Source organism: Elephantulus edwardii, unplaced genomic scaffold (genome assembly GCF_000299155.1).
Source record: "Elephantulus edwardii isolate Elephantulus edwardi_28Jun2011 unplaced genomic scaffold, EleEdw1.0 scaffold00130, whole genome shotgun sequence".
NCBI classification, from domain to species: domain Eukaryota; kingdom Metazoa; phylum Chordata; class Mammalia; order Macroscelidea; family Macroscelididae; genus Elephantulus; species Elephantulus edwardii.
This window is the reverse complement of record NW_006399880.1, coordinates 2,098,205-2,118,033: the sequence shown is the minus strand read 5'-3', so window position 1 is coordinate 2,118,033 and position 19,829 is coordinate 2,098,205. Positions and strand designations below refer to the sequence as shown.

Sequence of the window (19,829 nt, the reverse complement as noted above, 5' to 3'; positions counted from 1 at the left end):
CCAGCTGGCATCTCCCTTCATCCTTGGGGCTGTTAGCAAATAAGGGAGATTTAAGAATAACCAACATGCCCCCAGTTGCCTTTATCCCAGAAGAAACCAGAGCCTTGAACAGAGTTGAATGCTTTCCAACTACAAGTTGGAACTGACTCGTAGAACAGGGTCCCAGAGTCTGGACACCTCTTGCTTCAGGACCGGGTACTGCCTATGACACTTCCCAGCATGGTATTACAGGGACAAGGAGTCGGCAGGGTTACCTTCTATATAAGGAGTTCCCACACCTCAATCTAAAGCATTCACCAATGGGAATTAGGACTGGGGCCTGAGATCTGATCTCATAAGCTGCTAGGGCCCCAATCCTCCTCTCAGTGGTCCTGTTGCTTCATTCACCCCTTATGCCTCATCTGAGAAAGGAGAAGTAAAAAGAAGACACTCAAAGCAGGTAGGGGCTCCGTGCATACACACCAGGCTGGGTACAGGACTGGCTAAGCCCATGCTCCTTCTCTTCTTCCTCCTGAATTGTGTTATTTATGGATTCCAACATTTAGGTTCTCTTTGGAACAGACATAAGAAGATAGAGCTGGCATGCTTACAGTTTGTGCCATGCTACTGGTCACTTGGAGTTAGATGGTGAGGAGGTAATGTCTTTGACTTCAAGATCTAAGAGGATCTGCATGCGTGCCAGTTAGGGTTTTTCCAGTGTTTGTGGGCAGCCATAGGAAACAGAAGATCACAGGATGGGATGCTCTACTACAGAACAGCCTGAAAATGGGGGTAACTGGCACATCTTCCCACCCCTGAAGTCTCTCCTGACATTCTCCAGCTGCTTAATATGGGACGTAGATCCTTACGGTGATAGGAAAGGAAACAAGAGGTCTGGCGCGCTGAGGGAGAGAACTGGCAGGTTAGCTCACACCTAATAATCTCCATACAGACTCAGAGCTTGTACTTGCGCCTGAGGCATCAAAGTGCTTGCTTGTAAAGAGCCTGTGATTGGATTCCTATAGGGCCAGGCCAGTGAAGTACGCGGTGTAGAGGGCAGAGCAGGACATGCTTCCAACCGCCGCAGTCACGCAGCCTGCTATTCCTAGAATTTTCTATCATTCAAAAGCTTCCAGAAACACAGGCTACCTAAACACAACTGTCTATGCAAACTAGAAGCAGATAATTTCCTGAAGCTCAAGCCCCAGAGGATAAACGGAAAGGAATCCTGGGGTAACAGAAGAGTTGGTAACTGAGACCCCGAGGTGCCCTGATAAGTTGATCACTTGGGGGAAGAGGGGAAGGCGCCACGGCCTGGGCCCTAGCGGTGGGCTCCAAGGAGGACCTCAGCGCAGAGCCTCGAGCTAGACTAACCTGCAGCAGGACCACAAGCATCTTCTGGAAGTGGCCAGAGGTGTCACCAATGATGTCGGCTTCCAGATCCCGCTCATAGGCTGCAGAGAAGCAACACAAGCTTTGGCTTGGCTCCTGGAGGCCCAGGGTCCAGAGTACTAAACTCCGCTGCCCTCTCCCAAAAAAATGATGAGGTATAGGCATGAACCCCTATACCTCAAACTGCACTACTTCCAGGATGAAGACAGAGGGTGTGTTTTTGTACTGACCCAAGACAGGAAGAAATGGAATCGCTCAATTCCTCTCTATCCCACTGGCTCCATAGTAACCTGGGAACCACTGACTTTCTCCTGGAGAGTGGCTTTCCCTCCACTACTTCTTATTCCTTCTCTAATGCACAATAATGACGTGTCTGTGTCCAGCCCTTATATAATCATAATGACCCCTTACCTCCCACCGGACACAGCCTGCCATCTCCAGCCTCACACTCACCCTCTGGCTCGTTCCAGTCTCAGGGCTCTGGACCTGCTGTTCCCTGTGAAAAGCTTTTTCTCGGCTCTCTTTCTCGTTGGCCTCTCCTATCTTCTCCCAAGGAGGGCTGTCCCTGACCACCTATCTGAAGCAGGTCCTCCCTAGCTGATGACTGTCTCTTAAGGATCTCATTTCATAAGAAATACCACCACATTCTGCCATCTTATTTACCTGCTTCTTGTCTGTCCCCCTCAACCCACAAGCTCTAGGGGGCAGGGACGGCAGTGGTTGAACTCACCACCATATCCCCAGAACCTAGCACAGTGCCCAACACAGGGGAGGGACGTATGCAGGGACGGAGCAAAGGCTGGAAGGATGGGTGGAGGGAAGGATGGAAGGATGGTTGGAAAGATGAACGGATGGCAGACAGTGAAAGGAAAAACGGACAGATGGTTTAAGGTTCCACAGTTTGTAACTGTCCTCATATTCACATCTGAAGTGCCTGAATGACCTCTTCCCCATCTTACCATCTTTGTAAGCTTCCACCAGTTGGTGGATCTGCTCGTTGGTTCTGGAGGCCAAGATCTCAATGAGGCATTTCTCATCGGTACCAGCACCCTAGAAGAAAAGCAGCAGAGCACGTGACTCCAGAGCTGCCCTGAGATACAGGACGTGAGGTCTTGTCCAGCCTCTGCCTCCAGTTCACTTTCCGACCTCATATAAGAACATTTCTTTTCCTGGACCCCAGTCTTCTCATTTGTAAAATGGGAGTAATACCAGTTCTCCTGCCAAACTCACAAGACTACTGAGAAAATATTAACTGGAAACATTATTGAGCTTATGAAATCAATTCAGCTCACGTGAGGCACAGGCCCCGCCCTTCGTAAACGGCCTGACCTCCTCGAGGGCAGCTCTCTACTGCACACTCTCCGTCTCTCCTCACTTCCCCCGGCCCTTGAGGGTCTTCCCTTGCTTTGATCACACTCTCTCCAGGCTTTTGGGCTCAGCTGGAGCCTTCCATCTCCCAAGAAACCCTCCCTAACTACCCCAGGCCTAGGTCTAGATGTCAAAAGCAATTGATTATTTATAATGAAGATTTAGAACAAAAATCACACCTCAATTCTGAATTCAGTCTAGATGTAGCTAAAATTATAATATTGTAAACGATCTCTAGCAAAAGTAAGCCCATATGTTCTGTGAAGGAAAGGTTCTTCTTTGCAAAACTCAGAGACATCTCCCCCAAAACTAAAAAAACCTGAACACCAAAGAAACAAGGCCACAGGAGCAAAAACCAAGCAGAAGCAGACATGGTGGAAACTAGAAATTTGATCCACTAGCCTATATTTACTGCATTTTGGCCTTGGGTATGGCAACACTGTTTGATTCTATGTCCCTGTATCCTGCTTCTTCAGGCCTGCAAGTTCCTGACATGAGAGGACACGCCAAGCGCCCCTGAGCACAGGTCAACCTCATGCCAATGTGCCCCATCTGTTCACCTAGGGGAGACGGTGCTGCCCCGCTGAGCGAAGGTCTAGGCAAACTGACTCGGGAAGTGGGCCATTAGCTGGCTTCATGCAGGGCTCACGGAATGATTCCTGCAGAACCTGGGATCTTCCCAATAACACACTCACACCCCTTACCACGATGGCGTCTTTAATTTCTTTGGCATCACAATAGGCAAGTGGCCTCATCAGGCCCACAATCAGGCGTTCAAACTTCCCTGTAAGCTCATACTTCAGGTCAGCAATGAGGTCCTGGGGAGATGACAGGGAGTAGGAAGAGGGACAGTGGTTACAGTGATGAGAATGACATGCATTGAACACTTACTCTGCAGACACTGGGCCAAGTCAGCACATGTACCCGTCCCTCTCAAATGTCCAGTTATCAATGCGAAGACACAGGGCCATGCAAACACTTGTCACAGGAAACGGCAGAAGGAAATGGCTGTGCAGGTTCAAGCCCACACCACTGGGCCTCTCCCCACCACTGTTTGCTTGGTTCTTGTGTACCATCTGTCCCCTACTCTCTGTGGGCCCACAGTGCTGAGACCTCTTGTTCACCAACGTAGCCTCACAGAGAACAAGTGCTCTGGCCCCATCGGTGGCTGAATGCTGCCTAGCTGAGAAGACACACAGCAGTGAAGGGTCTGTGGTTGGGAGCATCAGCACAGGGATAGACCCAGAGCCAAATGCTAAGGAAGCAAATGCACTGAACACACACATTAATGAAGCGGCTGTCCTCCTGTTGCCAGGGTTACCTTGCCATAGAGGGACTTGTAACTCTGAGTGATCTCCTGCCTCTGCCGGTTGCTCCGGGAGGTGATCAGCTCCAGAATGGCCTCCTTGTCACTGCCTGTGAAGAGGAAGGGCACATGTCACTGTATCCATGCTGCCTCCCGGAAGCCTGCCAGGGCTGCCTCGGCCCTGGATGCAAGGCCTTGCAGGTCCCTGGAGTGCTGGTGGGAAACATCATGCAGAGAGTGAGGGAGAATCTATGGGGACTTATTTGGGTCCCTTCTGAGAGGGATCAAAGGATACAGACTCTCTGCATGAAGTGGGTCCTGACCCAACTTCTTATCCTACAGATAATGAGCCTGAGACCCAGAGATGGGACAAAGGCTCACCTAGGTCTCAACGAAAAACGGCAGTTCTCACCAACACCCAAGGCAGTGTGCTTCCAATCCCAGAATGATAAGAGACAATAATAAACACCAAATCCAAGTACTGGTGACCTCCAAGAGGCAAGGGAGAGCTGGATGAATGAAAGTAGTAGGAGGGGTACCTGCCAAAGGCTATAACTACGCTGATGAAGCCCTAGTCTCAAGTTGTGTGATGAGTCGGTGATTCCTTCTATTGTTCTTTACTGCTTTGAGTCTGAAATGTTCTTGATATTTTTGTATGAAGTACTTTATAAAATTATTGGAAACAATCACTTCTTGGTCTCTTTGTTAAGATCAAGTATAAACAGAATAAAAATAGTAAGTGGAGACAGTTGAATGAGTGAGTACTTCTCAGCCCTCCTCACCTGAAGGAGCTGAGCTATACCCACATTTGGGGAATACCCCAAGTCCTAGTGAAACGTGGTTTGGGGGCCCCACCTCAGCGGCTTTCTAGCACCCACCGAAGCCCTTCATGGCAGTGTAGAGAGCCTCAGCATCCTGGCTGGGATCAAAGTCCGGGAAGTCTCGGATGGAGCCCCGGTACTTGGCACCCTGCGGAGAGAAAAGCAGAAGCTGAGTTCCAGTCAGAAGCCTCACCTGGCCCACAGGCTGAGTACAGGCTGTGTTCTTTGGACTCAGGATCAAGTAGCTGATGCCACAAGCCCTGACATGGGCAGCTTCCCACACTCTCTGTGGAAACCTGCCCAAAAGAGCCACTTCCCCAAGGCAGGGAGGCTGAATCCTATACCACTGGACCAATTGGCAGCATCAGGATGGATGGTGAAGAGATTGAGATTGTTCACAGCTTCAGTTTGCTTGGCTTCACAGTCAACATTCTTGGCACAAGTAGCCAGGAAATTAAAAGGTGCATTGCCATGGGAAAGTCTGCTGTAAGGGACCTCTCCAAAGTACTGAAGAGCAATGGTGTCTCTCTGGAGACTAAGGTGCGTCTGATACAGGCCATGGTCTTCGCAATCACCTGTTATGCATCAGAGAGTTGGACAATGACCAAGGAGGATAGAAGGAGAACTGATGCCTTTGAGCTGTGGTGCTGGAGAAGAGTATTGAGAATATCATGGACTGCTAGGAAAACAAACAGATTTGTCCTGGAAAGGGTTAAACCGGATGGCTCCTTGGAGGCAAGGATTCTGGGGCTTCGTCTGACATACTTTGGACATGTTGTGAGGAGAGAATGGTCCTTGGAGAAGGACTTCATGCTTGGGAGGGTGGAGGGACAGCGCAGGAGGGGAAGGCCCTCTATGAGGTGGATTGATTCAGTGACTGGGATAATCGGGATGGGAGTGTCAGAGACAGTGCGATTGGCACAGGACAGAGCAGAGTTTAGGGCTGTTGTACACAGGGTCGCTATGAGTCGCAAGCGACTCAATGGCACATAACAACAACAACAACAACAACAACAGAGGAAGGTCTGATAGCCTAGTGGGTAGGCAGTTGTGCTGCCAACACAAAGGAAGGTGGTTCAAATCCACTAGCTGCTCCAAGGGAGAGAGATGGCCAGTCTCCTCCCTTGGGGATTTAAAGCCTCTGAAAATCCACTAGAGGGTCAGTGATGAGTCATTTCTGACTTGACAGTATCTAACAACACCACAGTTTACGCAGAGTCCCAGGAAATGGAATGCTTGGCTGTTAAAGACTAGAGTCTTCCCAGCCTTGGAAGAAAAGCCTGGTGATCTACTTCTGAAAAGCCAGTCACTGAAAACACTTTGGTGCACAGCGCTGCTATGACATACCTGGGGCCACTGCGAGCAAATGGTGTGCATTACTGGTTTACCGTTTACAAGCTTTCACCGCATTAATGTGATTGCTTTAACACCACAGAAAAGCACTTAAGATTATCTCTATCACAGAAGAAGAAATAGGAAGAGAAGCCACTGGTGAGAGGTCACACAGAACTGAGATCTCTGTTATCCAATTCCAAAACTGTGTGGCTCCGATCTTCAGCCCCGGGGGCTCAGAGCCACCCTCAGGCTCAATGCAAAGATCAACTGTGGTTCCTGCTGGTCCTGTTAGCTGAGCTGTGAATCAGCCTCTGAGGACAAGCTGGCTGGGTCCTGGGGGGAGTGGAGAAAGTCAGAGGATCTTCAATAACTAGCCTGAATGCACAATGGGCTGGTTCACCGAGAAGTCAGGTGTGGGTTAGCGAGGCTGCACAGGTGAGTATCGGGTGCAGGAGAGCTGAGAGTGCCAGCGTTCAAGTCACTGGGCAGATGGCACTGTGACAGAGTCAGGTCCAGAGTGAGGGCTGGAGACTCGGGAGAAACAGGCCTGTGCTTCACCTCTGCAGAGCTCTGGCCCAGTGCAAGATAAAGACGAACATACACACTCTTGTGAAGCTTGTAATATGCACTTTAATGCAGAGGTAACAAAATGCAAAAAGAGCAAAGGTCGATCCTAGCTGGAGAAAGGAACCAGGAGAAACCAGGAGATGCTTCATGGGAGAAAAGGGTGAGGTGGCCTCTACAAACCACTACTTAAAGGAGCAGGGGTGGAGCAGGCAAAGAGTGGGCTTGCAGCCACGGCCTGCACTTCTCAAGGCAAAGCCCGTTTTCCAGAGCCTGCAGGACCCTAGCCAGCAATCCAGATGCCCTTAGAATTAGTCTGCAGAGTCCAGCTTCTCAGAGGTATGCAGGCGTGGGCACAAGGTTGCTATTTAAAGTCCTGATGGGTCAGGTGACCAGAAAGGGACACAGCCCTCTGCCCACACTGGTGAATCCCCTGCAACCGGATCCCACTCCGGGGCAGGGAAGGGGTGAGTAATACAACTAACTGGAACCAAGGAGGAGCTCAGTGAGCCTGGAACTCCCTGAGGCTTTACCGCCAGACTTTCTCTGTCCACTGAGACCTCATGGCCGGAGCCTCAGAGATCCCTGCTGGCCACACCGCCTAAGGCCAAAGAGCGTCCATCCGGCCAAACTCCAAGTCTGCTGTGCTACATTCTCAGTTTTTAGTACGGACAGTGACCAAAGGAGGCATGGAATGAGTGAAAGAGTAAGAGAACAGAGAGTCAGCTCCCACCAGAGTCAGCTCCCAACACCTCTGTGTTTCCTAGGATCATCTTCAGCCCAGGAATACAAGAAAAACCACAACAAAAACCAGAGCAGATCATGGAAGGGATGAAGACCAAGAAGTCTTGTTATAATTATTGTCATTATAGTTAGTGCTTTACTTTAAAGTCTATTTGATTCAACCTTCTACTTGATATTCCACTCTGAGTAGGTTAGGGACTGTGTGAAGCACCAGACAACTATCATGAGAACAGCCACCACATGTCCTGAGTGCTTGTTAGAGACTGAGAGGGACTCAGTGACTGTGTGTGCCTGCGTGAGCTCAATGGGTTAAGGAATGAAGAGTCCATGCTGGGCCCTGAGACAGAGCCTGCTAACAGGGAAGGTGGGTAAGGGCCTGTTCTTGGCACTTGACTTGTAGCAGTGTTCTAATTCTGGGCCCCTTGGGTCAGCACTGGAGTATAAACTTTTGAAAGCTGCAGTGGCAGCTGGTCCTCTAGGGTCTGTGCGGGCGAGTTTACAGCCAGCTTGTGAGCATAGTCACAGCACTTCTCTTCCCAGCTGTGCTACCCTATGCTAGCTGCAGGCTACTGCTCCCACCCTAGGACTTCCCTCCCCAGGCTCACATGCCGTGAGGGAGGAAACGCACCTTGACAATCACATGTTGCTGCATACCTTTGAGTTCATTCCAACCCACAGCAACCTCATGACAAGGCACAACTGTCCCATAGGTGCCCAAGGTCTTTTTGGGAGCAGATCACCAGGTCTTTTCTCCCGCAGACTCAATCATAGGCTCAACCCACGGACTTTAATGTTAGCAGCCAAGCACTTAATCAGTACCCCAATGGGGCTCAATGTGAACTATGGAATGGAAACCAATTGAGGGTGGTTGCTCTTTACACTGCCATCTGTGTTCCAGGAGACCCCTCAAAAGAGAGGTAAGGCAGAAAAAAAAAAGAAAGAAAGAGGTAAGGCTTATTCAAGACCAACAGCAAGCAAGTCAGTGGCTGCAACTGGGAAGGGAATCCAAGGCTTTTTTCTTTAGATCAAGTTCTTTCCTGTCCATCCAGATTCCATATGGGGAAGAGCCTTAAGGGAGGGAACACCCAGACAGACTTGCTTTCTGGTCAGAGTGGCCCACCACTGCCCACCCCGATACCAAAGCATCGAGCTATTCTGCTCCACCACTGCTCTCTCTCTGTTGGACTGTGGCCCTTGTAGGTGGACCTACGTCCTCTCTGTGCCACTCAGACCCTGTTTCAAGGCTGTAAACAGACAGGTTGTCCAAATCCCATTATTTAAAGTATTTCTAGTATTCCCATATAGTCATTCAAGTCTAAAAATTGTTGTACTGTGTTTCAAGTAAAAGTTTATAGAGCAATTGAGTTTCCATTCAATCATTCACACAGACTGTTTGACAACATACAGTCCCTATATCACGACAGTTGTTTCCCCTTTCCTGTGCTTCTCGCTTTGATTCATCCTTCTAACCTATCCCTTTCTGTCTTCCAAGCCTCCTCCCTGGACAAATACTTTCTTCTTAATTCTGCATGACTGACTGTTCTAGGGAGTCTGCACCTCCCTGGTAGTACTATTTATCTAATAAGCATGTCTACCATTTGGGTGAGATTTGAGCCACATGATGAATGTAGCTCTAGGCTCAAAGAGTTACTCAGGGCCGTATGCTCAAGGGTTCCACCAGTCTCCACCAGACCAGCAAACCTGTGAAGTTGTCAATTTCATCTTACTTGGACCCACAATCAACACCCTTGATAGAGCAGTCAAGAGATCAAAAGACTTGTTGTATTGGGAAAATAGGCTATCAGGGACCTCTCCAAAGTGCTAAGGAGCAATGATGTCCATTTAAAGACTGAGGTTCATTTGATTCAAGCTATTATGGTGTTTTCAATTCCTTTCTATGCATCTGAATGTTGGATGACAGAAGAATCACAGAATTCCTGTCGCTGAGTTGTGGAGCTGGAGAACAGTACTCAATATCCCATGGACTGCCAAAAGAACAAACAAACACATCTTGGAGAAAGTACAAACAGGATGCTCCTTGGAGGAAAGATGGTGAAATTTCATTTCATACACTTTGAGCATGTTGTTAGGAGGGCCCAGTCCTTGGAGAAGAATGTGCTTGGAAAGATGAAGAGTCAAAGAAGGAGGGGAAGATCCTCCACAATATAGACTGATATAGTGACTGTGACAGTGGGCTTCAGTGTATCAGAGATGGTGAGGACAGCACAGGATAGGGCAGGGTTCAGATTCATTGTCCAAAGGGTCACTATGAGTCACAGTTAACTCCATGGCACCTAACAGCAACATGAAGAAGATTCTTCCATGACAGTTAGGGCCACCGGGGGCCTTTGAAATGTTCATTCAGTCAATATCTATTGTGCCAATACCAGGGACCACAAAGAGCTCACAATCAGATAGGGGAAATCTGTAATAACTTCCATGGCAACAGTTGTTGCAGGAATCTCTGAGTGGTGCAATGTTCAGCATGCTCAGCTGCTAACTGAAAGGATGGTGGTTTGAGACCACCCGGAAGAATCATGGAAGAAAAGCTCAGTGATCACTCCCAAACCAGCCACTGGAAACTCTATGGAGCGCATAAGGTCATCATGCGTGAGGTCACCACGAGTCAACCACAGTGGGGTACTGGTTACAATGTGGTGGTGGTTAGATGCTGTGGAGTCGACCACAACTCACAGCGACCCTGTGATGAGCAGACCTGTACTCTACGTTGTGCCATCCTCACCACCCCTGGTATACTTGAGTTCATTGCTCCAAGCCATTCTTCCAGTCCATCTCAGTTAGGATCTTCCTCTCTTTTGCTGACCCCCATGCTTCCAAGTGGGATGTACTTTGCCAAGGTCTGGTCCCTCCTGACAACATGCCCAGAGCATGTGAGACAGAGTTTCAACGTCCTTCCTTCCAAGAATCATCCTGGCTGCATCTTCTCCAAGACATATTTGTTCTTTTGGTAGTCCATGGAAATTCTGTACTCTTCTCCAACATGACAGCTCAAAGGCATTGATTCTTCTACTGTCATCCCTAGTCAGTGTCCAACTTTCAGATGCATAGGAAATAAATGAAAAGACCATAGTTTGAATCAGATGCACCCTACCCTTCAAACTGACATCACTGCTCTTCAGTAACTTGGAGAGGTCCTTGACAGCAGGGATTGCAACAAGTCTTTTGATTTCTTGACTGCTCTTTCCGAAGGGTGCTTGTGGATTCAAGCAATGTGAAATTATTAACCACTTCAATCTTCTCTCCATATATCACGATGTTGCCTGTTGTCCCAGTGGCAGATGATTCAGGATTTGTTTTCTTGAGATTGAGATGTAAGCCATACCAAATGCTGTGGCCTTTGACCTTCTGCAGTAAATGCCTCAGGTCCTCTTCGCTTTCAGCAAGCAGAGTTGTGCCACCTGCATACGGCAGATAGCTGATGAGCATTCCTCTGATTCTGGTGCCACATACTTGATAAAGCACAGGCTCTCCAATGATTTGCTCTGCATACAGATCAAATGTGTATGGAGAAAAGACACAGCCCTGATGCATACCCTTCCTGATTTTAAACCATGCAGTGTTCCCTTGCTCCTTTTGGACAACTTCTTGGTCTATGTATATATTTCGTATGAGTGTTATTAAGTGTTCTGGGATCCTCAGTCTTCTCAATATTAGCCATAGTTTGATATGGTCCACACAGTCAAGTGCCTTTGCATAGTCAATAACACACAAATAGACATTCTTCTGGTATTCTCTGCTTTCAGCCAGGATCCATTTGACATTAGCAATGACATCCCTGGTGCCATGCCTCTTCTAAACTCCACTTGAACTTCTGGCAGTTTCCTGTCAATGTACTGGTCTAGGTTTGGGGTGATCTTCAGCAATATTTTGCTTGTCTGTGATATTCATGACATAGCTGGATAATTTCCACATTCTGTTGGATTACCTTTCTTGGGGATAGGAACAAAGATGGATCTCTTCCAGTCAGCTGGCCGACAGCTGCCCTCCAAATAGCATGGTATAGACTGATGAACACATGTAGGGATACATCTGTCAAGTGAAATATGTCAATTGGTATTACACTGATTCTGGGGGGGCCTTACTTTTTTCCAGTGTCGTCAGTGCAGCTTGAACTTCTTCCTGAATGCCATTAGTTCTTGGTCATATGTTGCCTCATGACCTGTATCAATTCTTTTTGGTGCAATGGTTGTCTGTATTCTCACCATCTTCTTTTTATGCTTCCTGGATCATTTAAGATCTGATCCATAGCATGCTTCAGTATCGCAACTCGGGGCTTGAATTTGTTTTTCACTTCTTTCAGCTTGAGAATTGCTGACTAAGTTCTTCCCTTTTGATTTTCTGACTCCATCTCTTTGCACATTCTGTTATAAGACTCTGCTATGTCTTCTCAAGCTGTCCTTTGAAATTTTCTGTTCGTATTTTTTACTTTGGCATCTCTTCCCTTTGTTTTGGCTTTTTGATGCTTCTGTGCAATTTGTGGAATCTCTTCTGACATCCATTTTGGTCTTTTATTTCTCCCTTTTCCTTACAATGACCTGTTACTCTCTTCAAGGATGATGTCTTTGATGTCATCCCAACAGCTCATCTGGTCTTCAGTCATTAAGTGCTCAGTGCTTCAGCCCTGCTCTTGAGATGGTTTTTAAATTCAGGTGGGGCAGATTCAAAGCTGTATTTTGGTTCTTGTGGACTTATTTCTATTTTCCCACCTGAATTTAAAAACCATCTCAGAGGCAGTGCGATTGGCACAGGACAGAGCAGAGTTTAGGGCTGTTGTACATAGGGTCGCTATGAGTCGTAAGCTACACGACAGCACATAACAACAACAACAACGTACTTCGTATATTGCATGTTCCATTTATTAATGGATGTTTGCAGCTGTTTCTCCTACCATATGGTAAATAAGCTGACAGTAAGGCAAGGCCAGATGCTTCCTCTAAAAAGGCTCTGAGGGCAGGACTGTGCCTGCCTTGCTCATGGTGTTTTTCCCAGCACCTTGTACAGGGCCCAGCACACTAGGCATTCATGAATTATTTGTTTCACAGATACATGGATGTCTGGGCGGCACTGTGTGTATTCTGAGCAGGTGAAAGACTTTCTGGAACTGTAGTCTAAGCTAAGGCCTAAGGATGAGTTAATAGCTGACCATACTGGGCAGGAAACAAGAGACAAGGCAGTGAGGGAAAGGTGTTTGTGCAGAGAAAGCAGCATTGCAAAGGACTGAAGATAAGGGCAAGTCAGGATATGGCAGCACAGGAAGTCCCTCGGAGATAGATCGGGTGGGACAAAAGGGAGGAAGGCGGAGAGATGAGGCAGGAGGTAGAGGGAGAAGATGAGGGAGGACTCAACAGGTCTTTGGGGAAGAAGAATAGTAATCCCAGTTTACTCATTTATAGATTTTGTTTTATAATATTACAGTGCCTATTGTAATGGCACTTTCCCCACTTCCTTCCTGTGATTCTCTTTTCTCTACTATCTTAATGAAGGAGCCCTGGAACCTGCTAGGCTACTAGTCAAAAGGCCAGTAGTTCAAATCCACCAGTCCATTCTGAAGGGAAAAGATGGACAGTCTCTTCTGTAAAGATTTACAGCCTCCAAAACTCAGTGGAAGGTCACTCACCACGTGCTTGAGTCACTCGATGATGTTGGTGTTTATTGGTTTTGTACTGGAATTGATTTGATGGCAGTGGGGTGTTGGGGTTTATCGGTTTTAGTCAGGAGCATTCTGCACATGCCACATACACATGTACAGGCTTTCCCAGGGTAAAGGAAGCCTCTAGCATCCAGCATGACTTCTCTTTTCTATGGAACACAGCTGTCCACTCAAATCTTGGCCCCAGTATTTTGGGATTTTTCACTAAGTTACTGTCTTTTTGTATAGATCATAAACAGTTAAATGTTAGGTACTGTCAAGTTGACTATGACTCATAGCAACACTACGAACGACAGATCTGAACCTTGCCCTATCTATCCTGCGCCAACCTCATGACCTCTATCTATCCTGCGCCAACCTCATGACCTCTATCTATCCTGCGCCAACCTCATGACCTCTGACATGCTCAAGCCTTTCTGGCACTATGTCAACCCATCTTGTCGAAGGTCTTCTGCTCTTTCTCTCACCCTCCACTTTTCTACGTATGATATCTTCTCCCAAGGACTGGTCCCTCCTGTTGACATGTCTAAAGAATGTGAGAAGAAATATCACCATTCTTGCCTCTAAGGAACATCTGAGAGGCAAGGTTGCATTTCCTCCAAGAGAGATGAGTTTGTTGTTTTAGCACAAACCACTGAATAGCAGCATCTAGTACATTTCCCAAGGCTGCCTTGGGATTTAGAGAGTATTTTCACTCTTCTGCTGGGACATGGCGACAACAAGCACTCCCATTTCTCAGTGCCCATGGGCAGATGTCCAAGGTCACTAAGACCATGAGTTAACAGAAGGGAAAGGGAAGACGGAAGTTCCCCGGGACAAAGGGTGAATATTTCAGCAGCAAGCTAATGATCCTCTTTTCTCTCTGGCCCCAATGCCACACATCTCTCCCTCATGGGGCAGGAGGAGGCGGTGTTTTGGGAAGGGTCTGAAGTTGGCAGACGATAAAGCAGTGCTTACCAGAAGTAAAGAAGTTAATGACCTACGTGGATAAAAACATTCACTTAGAAAGGCAAGCTTAGCGAGCAGTGATGCCTATCTCATATGAAATTCTGTTCTTCATGTACAGAGAAAACAGATAATAAAATCTCCAGCTGATAAAAGATTAATTGGGAGAAACAGACCCCAACTCTGCCAGATTAGTTATCCTGGGACCCCAGGCTGCATCCAGGGGTAGTGGTGGGATGGGATGTCTTAGCACTGCGGACTTTAGACACAGGGGCAGTCCTAACATTACCCAGCCCAGTATTCCCACTGTCATTCCTTCCCACATAAATATGAGTGTCTCAGCGTCACCTGTGTAATGCATGTCCTGTGCAATCCGGCAGCAGGTTCTTGGCCTCAGGCATCTAGGAGCAAGGGGAGGGGGCAGAGGAGTGGACAGCAGAGAAGGTACTTTCCACCCTGAAATATTCAGCAGGTTCCAGCGCCAGCTGGTGAGCAGCCCAGGCCCTGGGGTTTGGGAGGTATTGGGTCCTGGTTGGCTGCTGCACACAGCAGGATCCCCAGTCAGCTCTGAGGCATACGCTGAAGTCACACAGAGAGAGGGCTGCAGGGTCACAACTACCAAGAAAGCTGACGGGTCTCAACTCTAGAGCTCCCAGGGGCTCCAGACCCTGAGTACCTGCTGCTTACACTGTCCTCGGAGCACTGGCATGCCTATGATGGTGCAAATGGCCTAGTGCTTGACTATTAACCAAAAGGTTGGCAGGGTGAGTCTAACCAGAGGTAACTCAGAATAAAGGCCTGGCAATATATTGATTTAAAGTCAGTCCTTGAAAATGATACAGAGCACAGTTCTACTCTGAGACATTTTGGGTTGCCACAAGTCAGCAACTGGTTAGAGTGTTAAATTCCCAGAATGTCCTGTGGATCAGGCCACAGAACTGTGTCTTTAGGGGGCCTTTCTGTGACATCACACTATTTCTTCACTTCCTTGAACCTCAAGTTCCCATTTTCCAGAGATAATGACACCACAGTGAAAAACACCATGCAGAAAAATGAGGGGGAGGCTTGCTCTGTGAGTGTGTGGGGAAAGTGTGGGGGCAGGGAGAGAAGGCAGGAACCCTAAAGGCAGAGCCAGAACGCCAATGATTGGAAGCAGAGGGAAACCTTGGCTCAGTGGAAGACCTTCTGCACAACTCTCTGCAACCTCCCTCCACTCCCCCTTGCACTCCATTTTACCAAATTACTTTTGCAACCCTGAAGGCAGTATTCCCTCCACCCCTCCTGGCTTTGTTCCTGAAGTCTATCTACTGCATCATTTTATTAATTGCGGCTTTATTGTGCTTCACAGATAAGTGGTTTTCGGTTCCCTGCCCCCCACTCCCCACCTTTAACAAACTGAAGGTTGTGGGAACCCTGAAACAAGCAAGTCTATTGGTAGCATTTCCCCAACAGTATGTGCTCACTTCGTGTTTCTGCGTCACATCTGGTAATTCTCTGAATATTTAAAACTTTCTCATTATGCCACTGAACACTTAACAGACTATCCACCAGGGCCATCGAGTCCTCTGACTCACGGTGACCCTCCATCAGGGTTCAAAGACCATAAATCTTTACGGGATCAGACGTGCATCTTTCTTTCCTAGAGTGCCTGGTGGATTCCAACCACATTGACCTTTCAGTTAGTGACCTGACAGCCTGTATTACTGGGACTCCCCTAACAGATGACAGTATAGTGTAACCAACTTCTATGTGCACTGGGAAATGAAAAAGTTTGTGTGACTTACTATATTATGATGGTCATTTTATTGCATAAGTCCAGAACGCAACCACTGTATCTCCAAAGTGTGAAGACACACTTTTCACCCAGTAGCTCTTCTTCACTCTACGTCATGCGACTCAAGGCAACTTTCTCCATCCTTCCACGTGCAGGGTCCCCTCACATGTCTGAGCTCCTGTCTCACACCCAGCACTAATCACTTGGCCCTGGGAGCTCAAGTCAAGAGATGGAAGGAGAGGTCCTAAGGCCCTCACACCCTGGGAGGCTTGCTTGCAGGTGCTCTACAAGGTCTTAGGTCATGACAACGAGAGACCACAGGTCGGCCAGGCAGACGGCCTGGCCTGAGTGCACTGGACTAGGCACACACAGGTCTTTCTGTTCCCTAGGTTCTGGCTGCTTCGATCCCCCGGGTCTGCTCTTTTCCACTTGGCTCACCAAGAACCCTGTAATTTGAATATCTCTCAGGAAGTAGTTCTGTGCTGACTACATGAAAGACATGGAAACAGCAAGAGTTCCTCTTTGGACTTTTGCCCACAACCACGAACACTCTCTCCTCATGGTCAGACAGGCCACTTGTGTAAAGCATGCTTGTCAATGGATAAAAGGGGCCCAGTACATTTTGTGGGTAGACTGGCTACAACTTCTTTAAGGGTAAGGATTGGCAGTGCTAACTGGAGCCATGAGGTGAGGTGTGTCAGAGTCAGTGAGACCGCTCAGGATAGGGCAGGGGCCAGAGCTGTTGTACTGAGTTACTATGGGTCGCAGGTGACTCAACGGCATACAACAACATCAACATGGATACTATACCACATAACACAAAACACCACTCAAAAGGCCTAAATCTGGGAAGCTCTAGTGGCTTAATGTTAAGGGAGTGCACTGCCAATGCAAAGGTTCACGATTCTAATCCACTCGTGGGAAGAAGATGAGCAATCAACTCCCATGCAATTTACTGCCTCTGAAAACCCACTGGAGGGTCAGCTACGGGACAATTCTGACTCTACATTCAACTAATCTGGTGATTAAGCGATAGGGAACTGCGCTGCTAACCCGAAGGTATGCAGTTTGAATCCACCAGCTAGCTGCTCTGTGGAAGAAAGACAGGCAATCTCCGCCTGTGCAATTTACTGCCTCTGAAAACTTGCTGGAAGGTCAGCTATAAGTCAGTTTCAACTTGATGATACTCAACAACCACAACAACAATAACAGGAATGCGCAAGTGGCTATGACAAGTACGTGAGCTAGAAATCAGAATCCAGGGTGCTGGCCCTGGGGGCAGGCTCTCTCTCCTTGGAGTCAAGTCCTTGGCTCTTCTGAGCCTTGGTGATTTTTACATCACTTGGCGTCTCTCTTTGCCCACCTCTCCTTCTCTATGCCTGTTCTGTTGTGTACTGGAGAGTTGGAACGCACCCACAGCTGACCCTCCAGTGAGTTTTCAGAGGCAGTAAATCTCACGGGAGGAGATTGTCCATCCTTTTCCTGTGAAGCAGCTGGTGGCCTTGAACTGTAAGTCTTCGGGATTGCAGCGCAGCTTCTTGCCACTATGCACCTAGAGTTCCCTTTTCTATGCCTAATCTGCACTTAATATATCTAAAAAAAGACTTAAGGCACATTCTACACTAAAACTCTCTCATTAATATAACAAAGAAAACTCATCCCTAAATGTAATTATAATCCTATTATCGGCGTTAGGAAGGAGCACTGATAACACAGTGGTTAAAATGCTTAGCTTCTAACAGAAAGGTTGGCAATTCGAACCTGCCAACCACTCTTAAGGAGAAAGACATGCAAGTCCGCTTCCATAACGATCACAGCCTTGGAAACCCTATGTGGCTTTTCTACTTTCTTATAGGGTCACTTTAAGTCAAAATAAGTTTAACCGCAATAGGTAGGGTTGGGTTTATAGCAGTTGGGATTTCTAAAACACATTGTGGGGTAGCCCAATTTAATGAATAACACTAGACAACAGGAATCCTTCAGGCAAACTCTGGCATGGAGGGTTCCTCTAACTGTGGATGGAACTCTATCCTGGCCCAGAGGGAGTAAGAGCTGTGCTGTACTTCAAACTTTACTGCTCAGCAAACTGGTCATATAGCACAGTATATTAAAGTTAGCCTCTCTCGGCACTTCCTTGGGGAAATTTAATCCCAAATGAGTATGACGAGGACTTGCTTTGGCTTTCACATGTCTAGTGTGCACTCTGCTTTCAGGAGGAACCATTTGTGGGCCACGCACTTCAGGTGAAGCTGACTATTCCCTAGCTCCATGAAAGTGTGTGTTATACAGAATCAGCCAATGAGAAACTAAACCTAGGATTTTCTGTAGACTAGTTCGGAATAGGGTATGTTATTTCCCCTGGGACTGCCAAGACAGTGGGATGAAAGTCTAGCACTGCTAGCAGCTCACCTCTTAAAGCAAGGGAAGGGCTTATTTGAAGGGAATCCACGCAGACAAAGCCCAGACGAATCCCAAGAATATCAATTGAGCCCCTGGATTCTGCCAGAACTGAAGCCCTGGGCTTCTCAAATCAGGATAGGCACATTCTTTTCCGCCTAAGATGTTGTGGGTTCTTTACTTGTGGGTGGAAATGCTCAAATATGCCAAGTTGAACAGAAAAAAGGACACACTCGTTTCCTCAGAGTACTGGTTTGATAGGGATGGGAAAATTAGCACTTGACTTTCTAAAAGGGGGATATTAGGGCATGAGGCATGAAATAGTAGCTTACACAATTTCATGAAGGAAGTTATTAGTAGGATGACTGAAAGGGAGGTAAAACCTCCACAATATACATAAACAAAATATAATATAAATGAAACTACTTATAGGAATAAATAAAAATGAAGGGAAAAAAGTTGTGTGGGCCATCATCAGTCACTTGCATCTGAAAGAGCTGTGGTTTGGAATGGGAATAAACTGAGCCTAAGAAATCTCCTGTTTCTTTTTGAAGCTGATGGTATGCAGGATCTTTACAGATGATCTTCTAAGGCTAGTGGGATTCCAGGGTGCAGGAAGGCAGGGCACAACCTTCACGAGGGAGAAGCTCCTTACCTGTGCAGGCTTGGCCATGTTCTCAGGTTCTACAGCAGAAAACACTGTGGAGAAGAAAGAGATTGGTGAGGCCCTGTCACGCTCTGCTCCCCTGCCTTCTCTCCCTCGACTTCCCTCCTGACGAAGTGAGCGTGATGAGAAAGAGTGCCAATTTCTGCTGCTTCCCAGTTGTTTCCACTGTCCCGGTTCAAGCACCCCCAAAGGCCAGACACATGTTTCAGAGGTCAGCACTCTGGACAGGACAGCATCCAGGAACTGGTAGCCAGGGTGGAAAAGGGCTTGGAGCCAAGAGGGAGAGGGGGGCACAGCCACTCATGACACAGGCTGTGCACTGAGTATCCACGACTTCGTCTCACTGAAGCCCCCAGCAATCCTGCAAGGCATCAGATTCCCCTTGTTCACGGGAGGAAACAGATAGAGTCAACTTAGGAATGTTAAATAACCTACCCCATGTCACACAGCTTAGAATAAAAAAAAAATCACACCTCCAACTCACGGCCATCAAGTCAGTCCTGACTCAGAACAACCTTCCACTTTGTTTCTGAGCCTGTGAATCTTAAAAGTAGACTGTTCATCTTCCCCCAAGGAGCAGCTGGTTAATTCAAATGACCGGAGACATAGTCTTTTGGTTAGCAGGGAAACACCCTAAGAATTATACCACCAGAGAAGAGAATCCCACTACTGGTGGATTCAGAGGCAGGGTTTAATAGTCAGCAATGAGAAGATTTAAGGAAATTGCAGTCACCTATCACAAATATCTAAAGGGTCCCTATTTCTGTTTAAACTAATAAACATTTAGTTAGCACCATTTTCCTGTGAGTCACCATTCCAGGCATTGAAGTTATAGTAATAAAGAAAAGATTTAAAAAACCCCTCTT

The 19,829-nt window shown here is 47.4% G+C and overlaps 1 protein-coding gene across 1 annotated transcript in view; it reads right to left on the bottom strand.

Moving 5' to 3' along the window:
* Positions 1-19,001, bottom strand: part of ANXA6 (annexin A6) — a 55,512-nt gene extending 36,511 nt beyond the window's left edge. Inside the window, exons 1-6 of the mRNA XM_006893681.1 lie at positions 18,952-19,001; positions 4,924-5,014; positions 4,061-4,155; positions 3,444-3,557; positions 2,331-2,421; positions 1,354-1,433 (exon numbers count right to left, since the gene is read on the bottom strand). Coding sequence (XP_006893743.1) covers positions 1,354-1,433; positions 2,331-2,421; positions 3,444-3,557; positions 4,061-4,155; positions 4,924-5,014; positions 18,952-18,969 — 489 coding nt within the window. The 5' untranslated portion in view covers positions 18,970-19,001. The remainder of the gene's footprint in view (positions 1-1,353; positions 1,434-2,330; positions 2,422-3,443; positions 3,558-4,060; positions 4,156-4,923; positions 5,015-18,951) is intronic.
* Between the last annotated feature and the right edge of the window lie 828 nt (positions 19,002-19,829).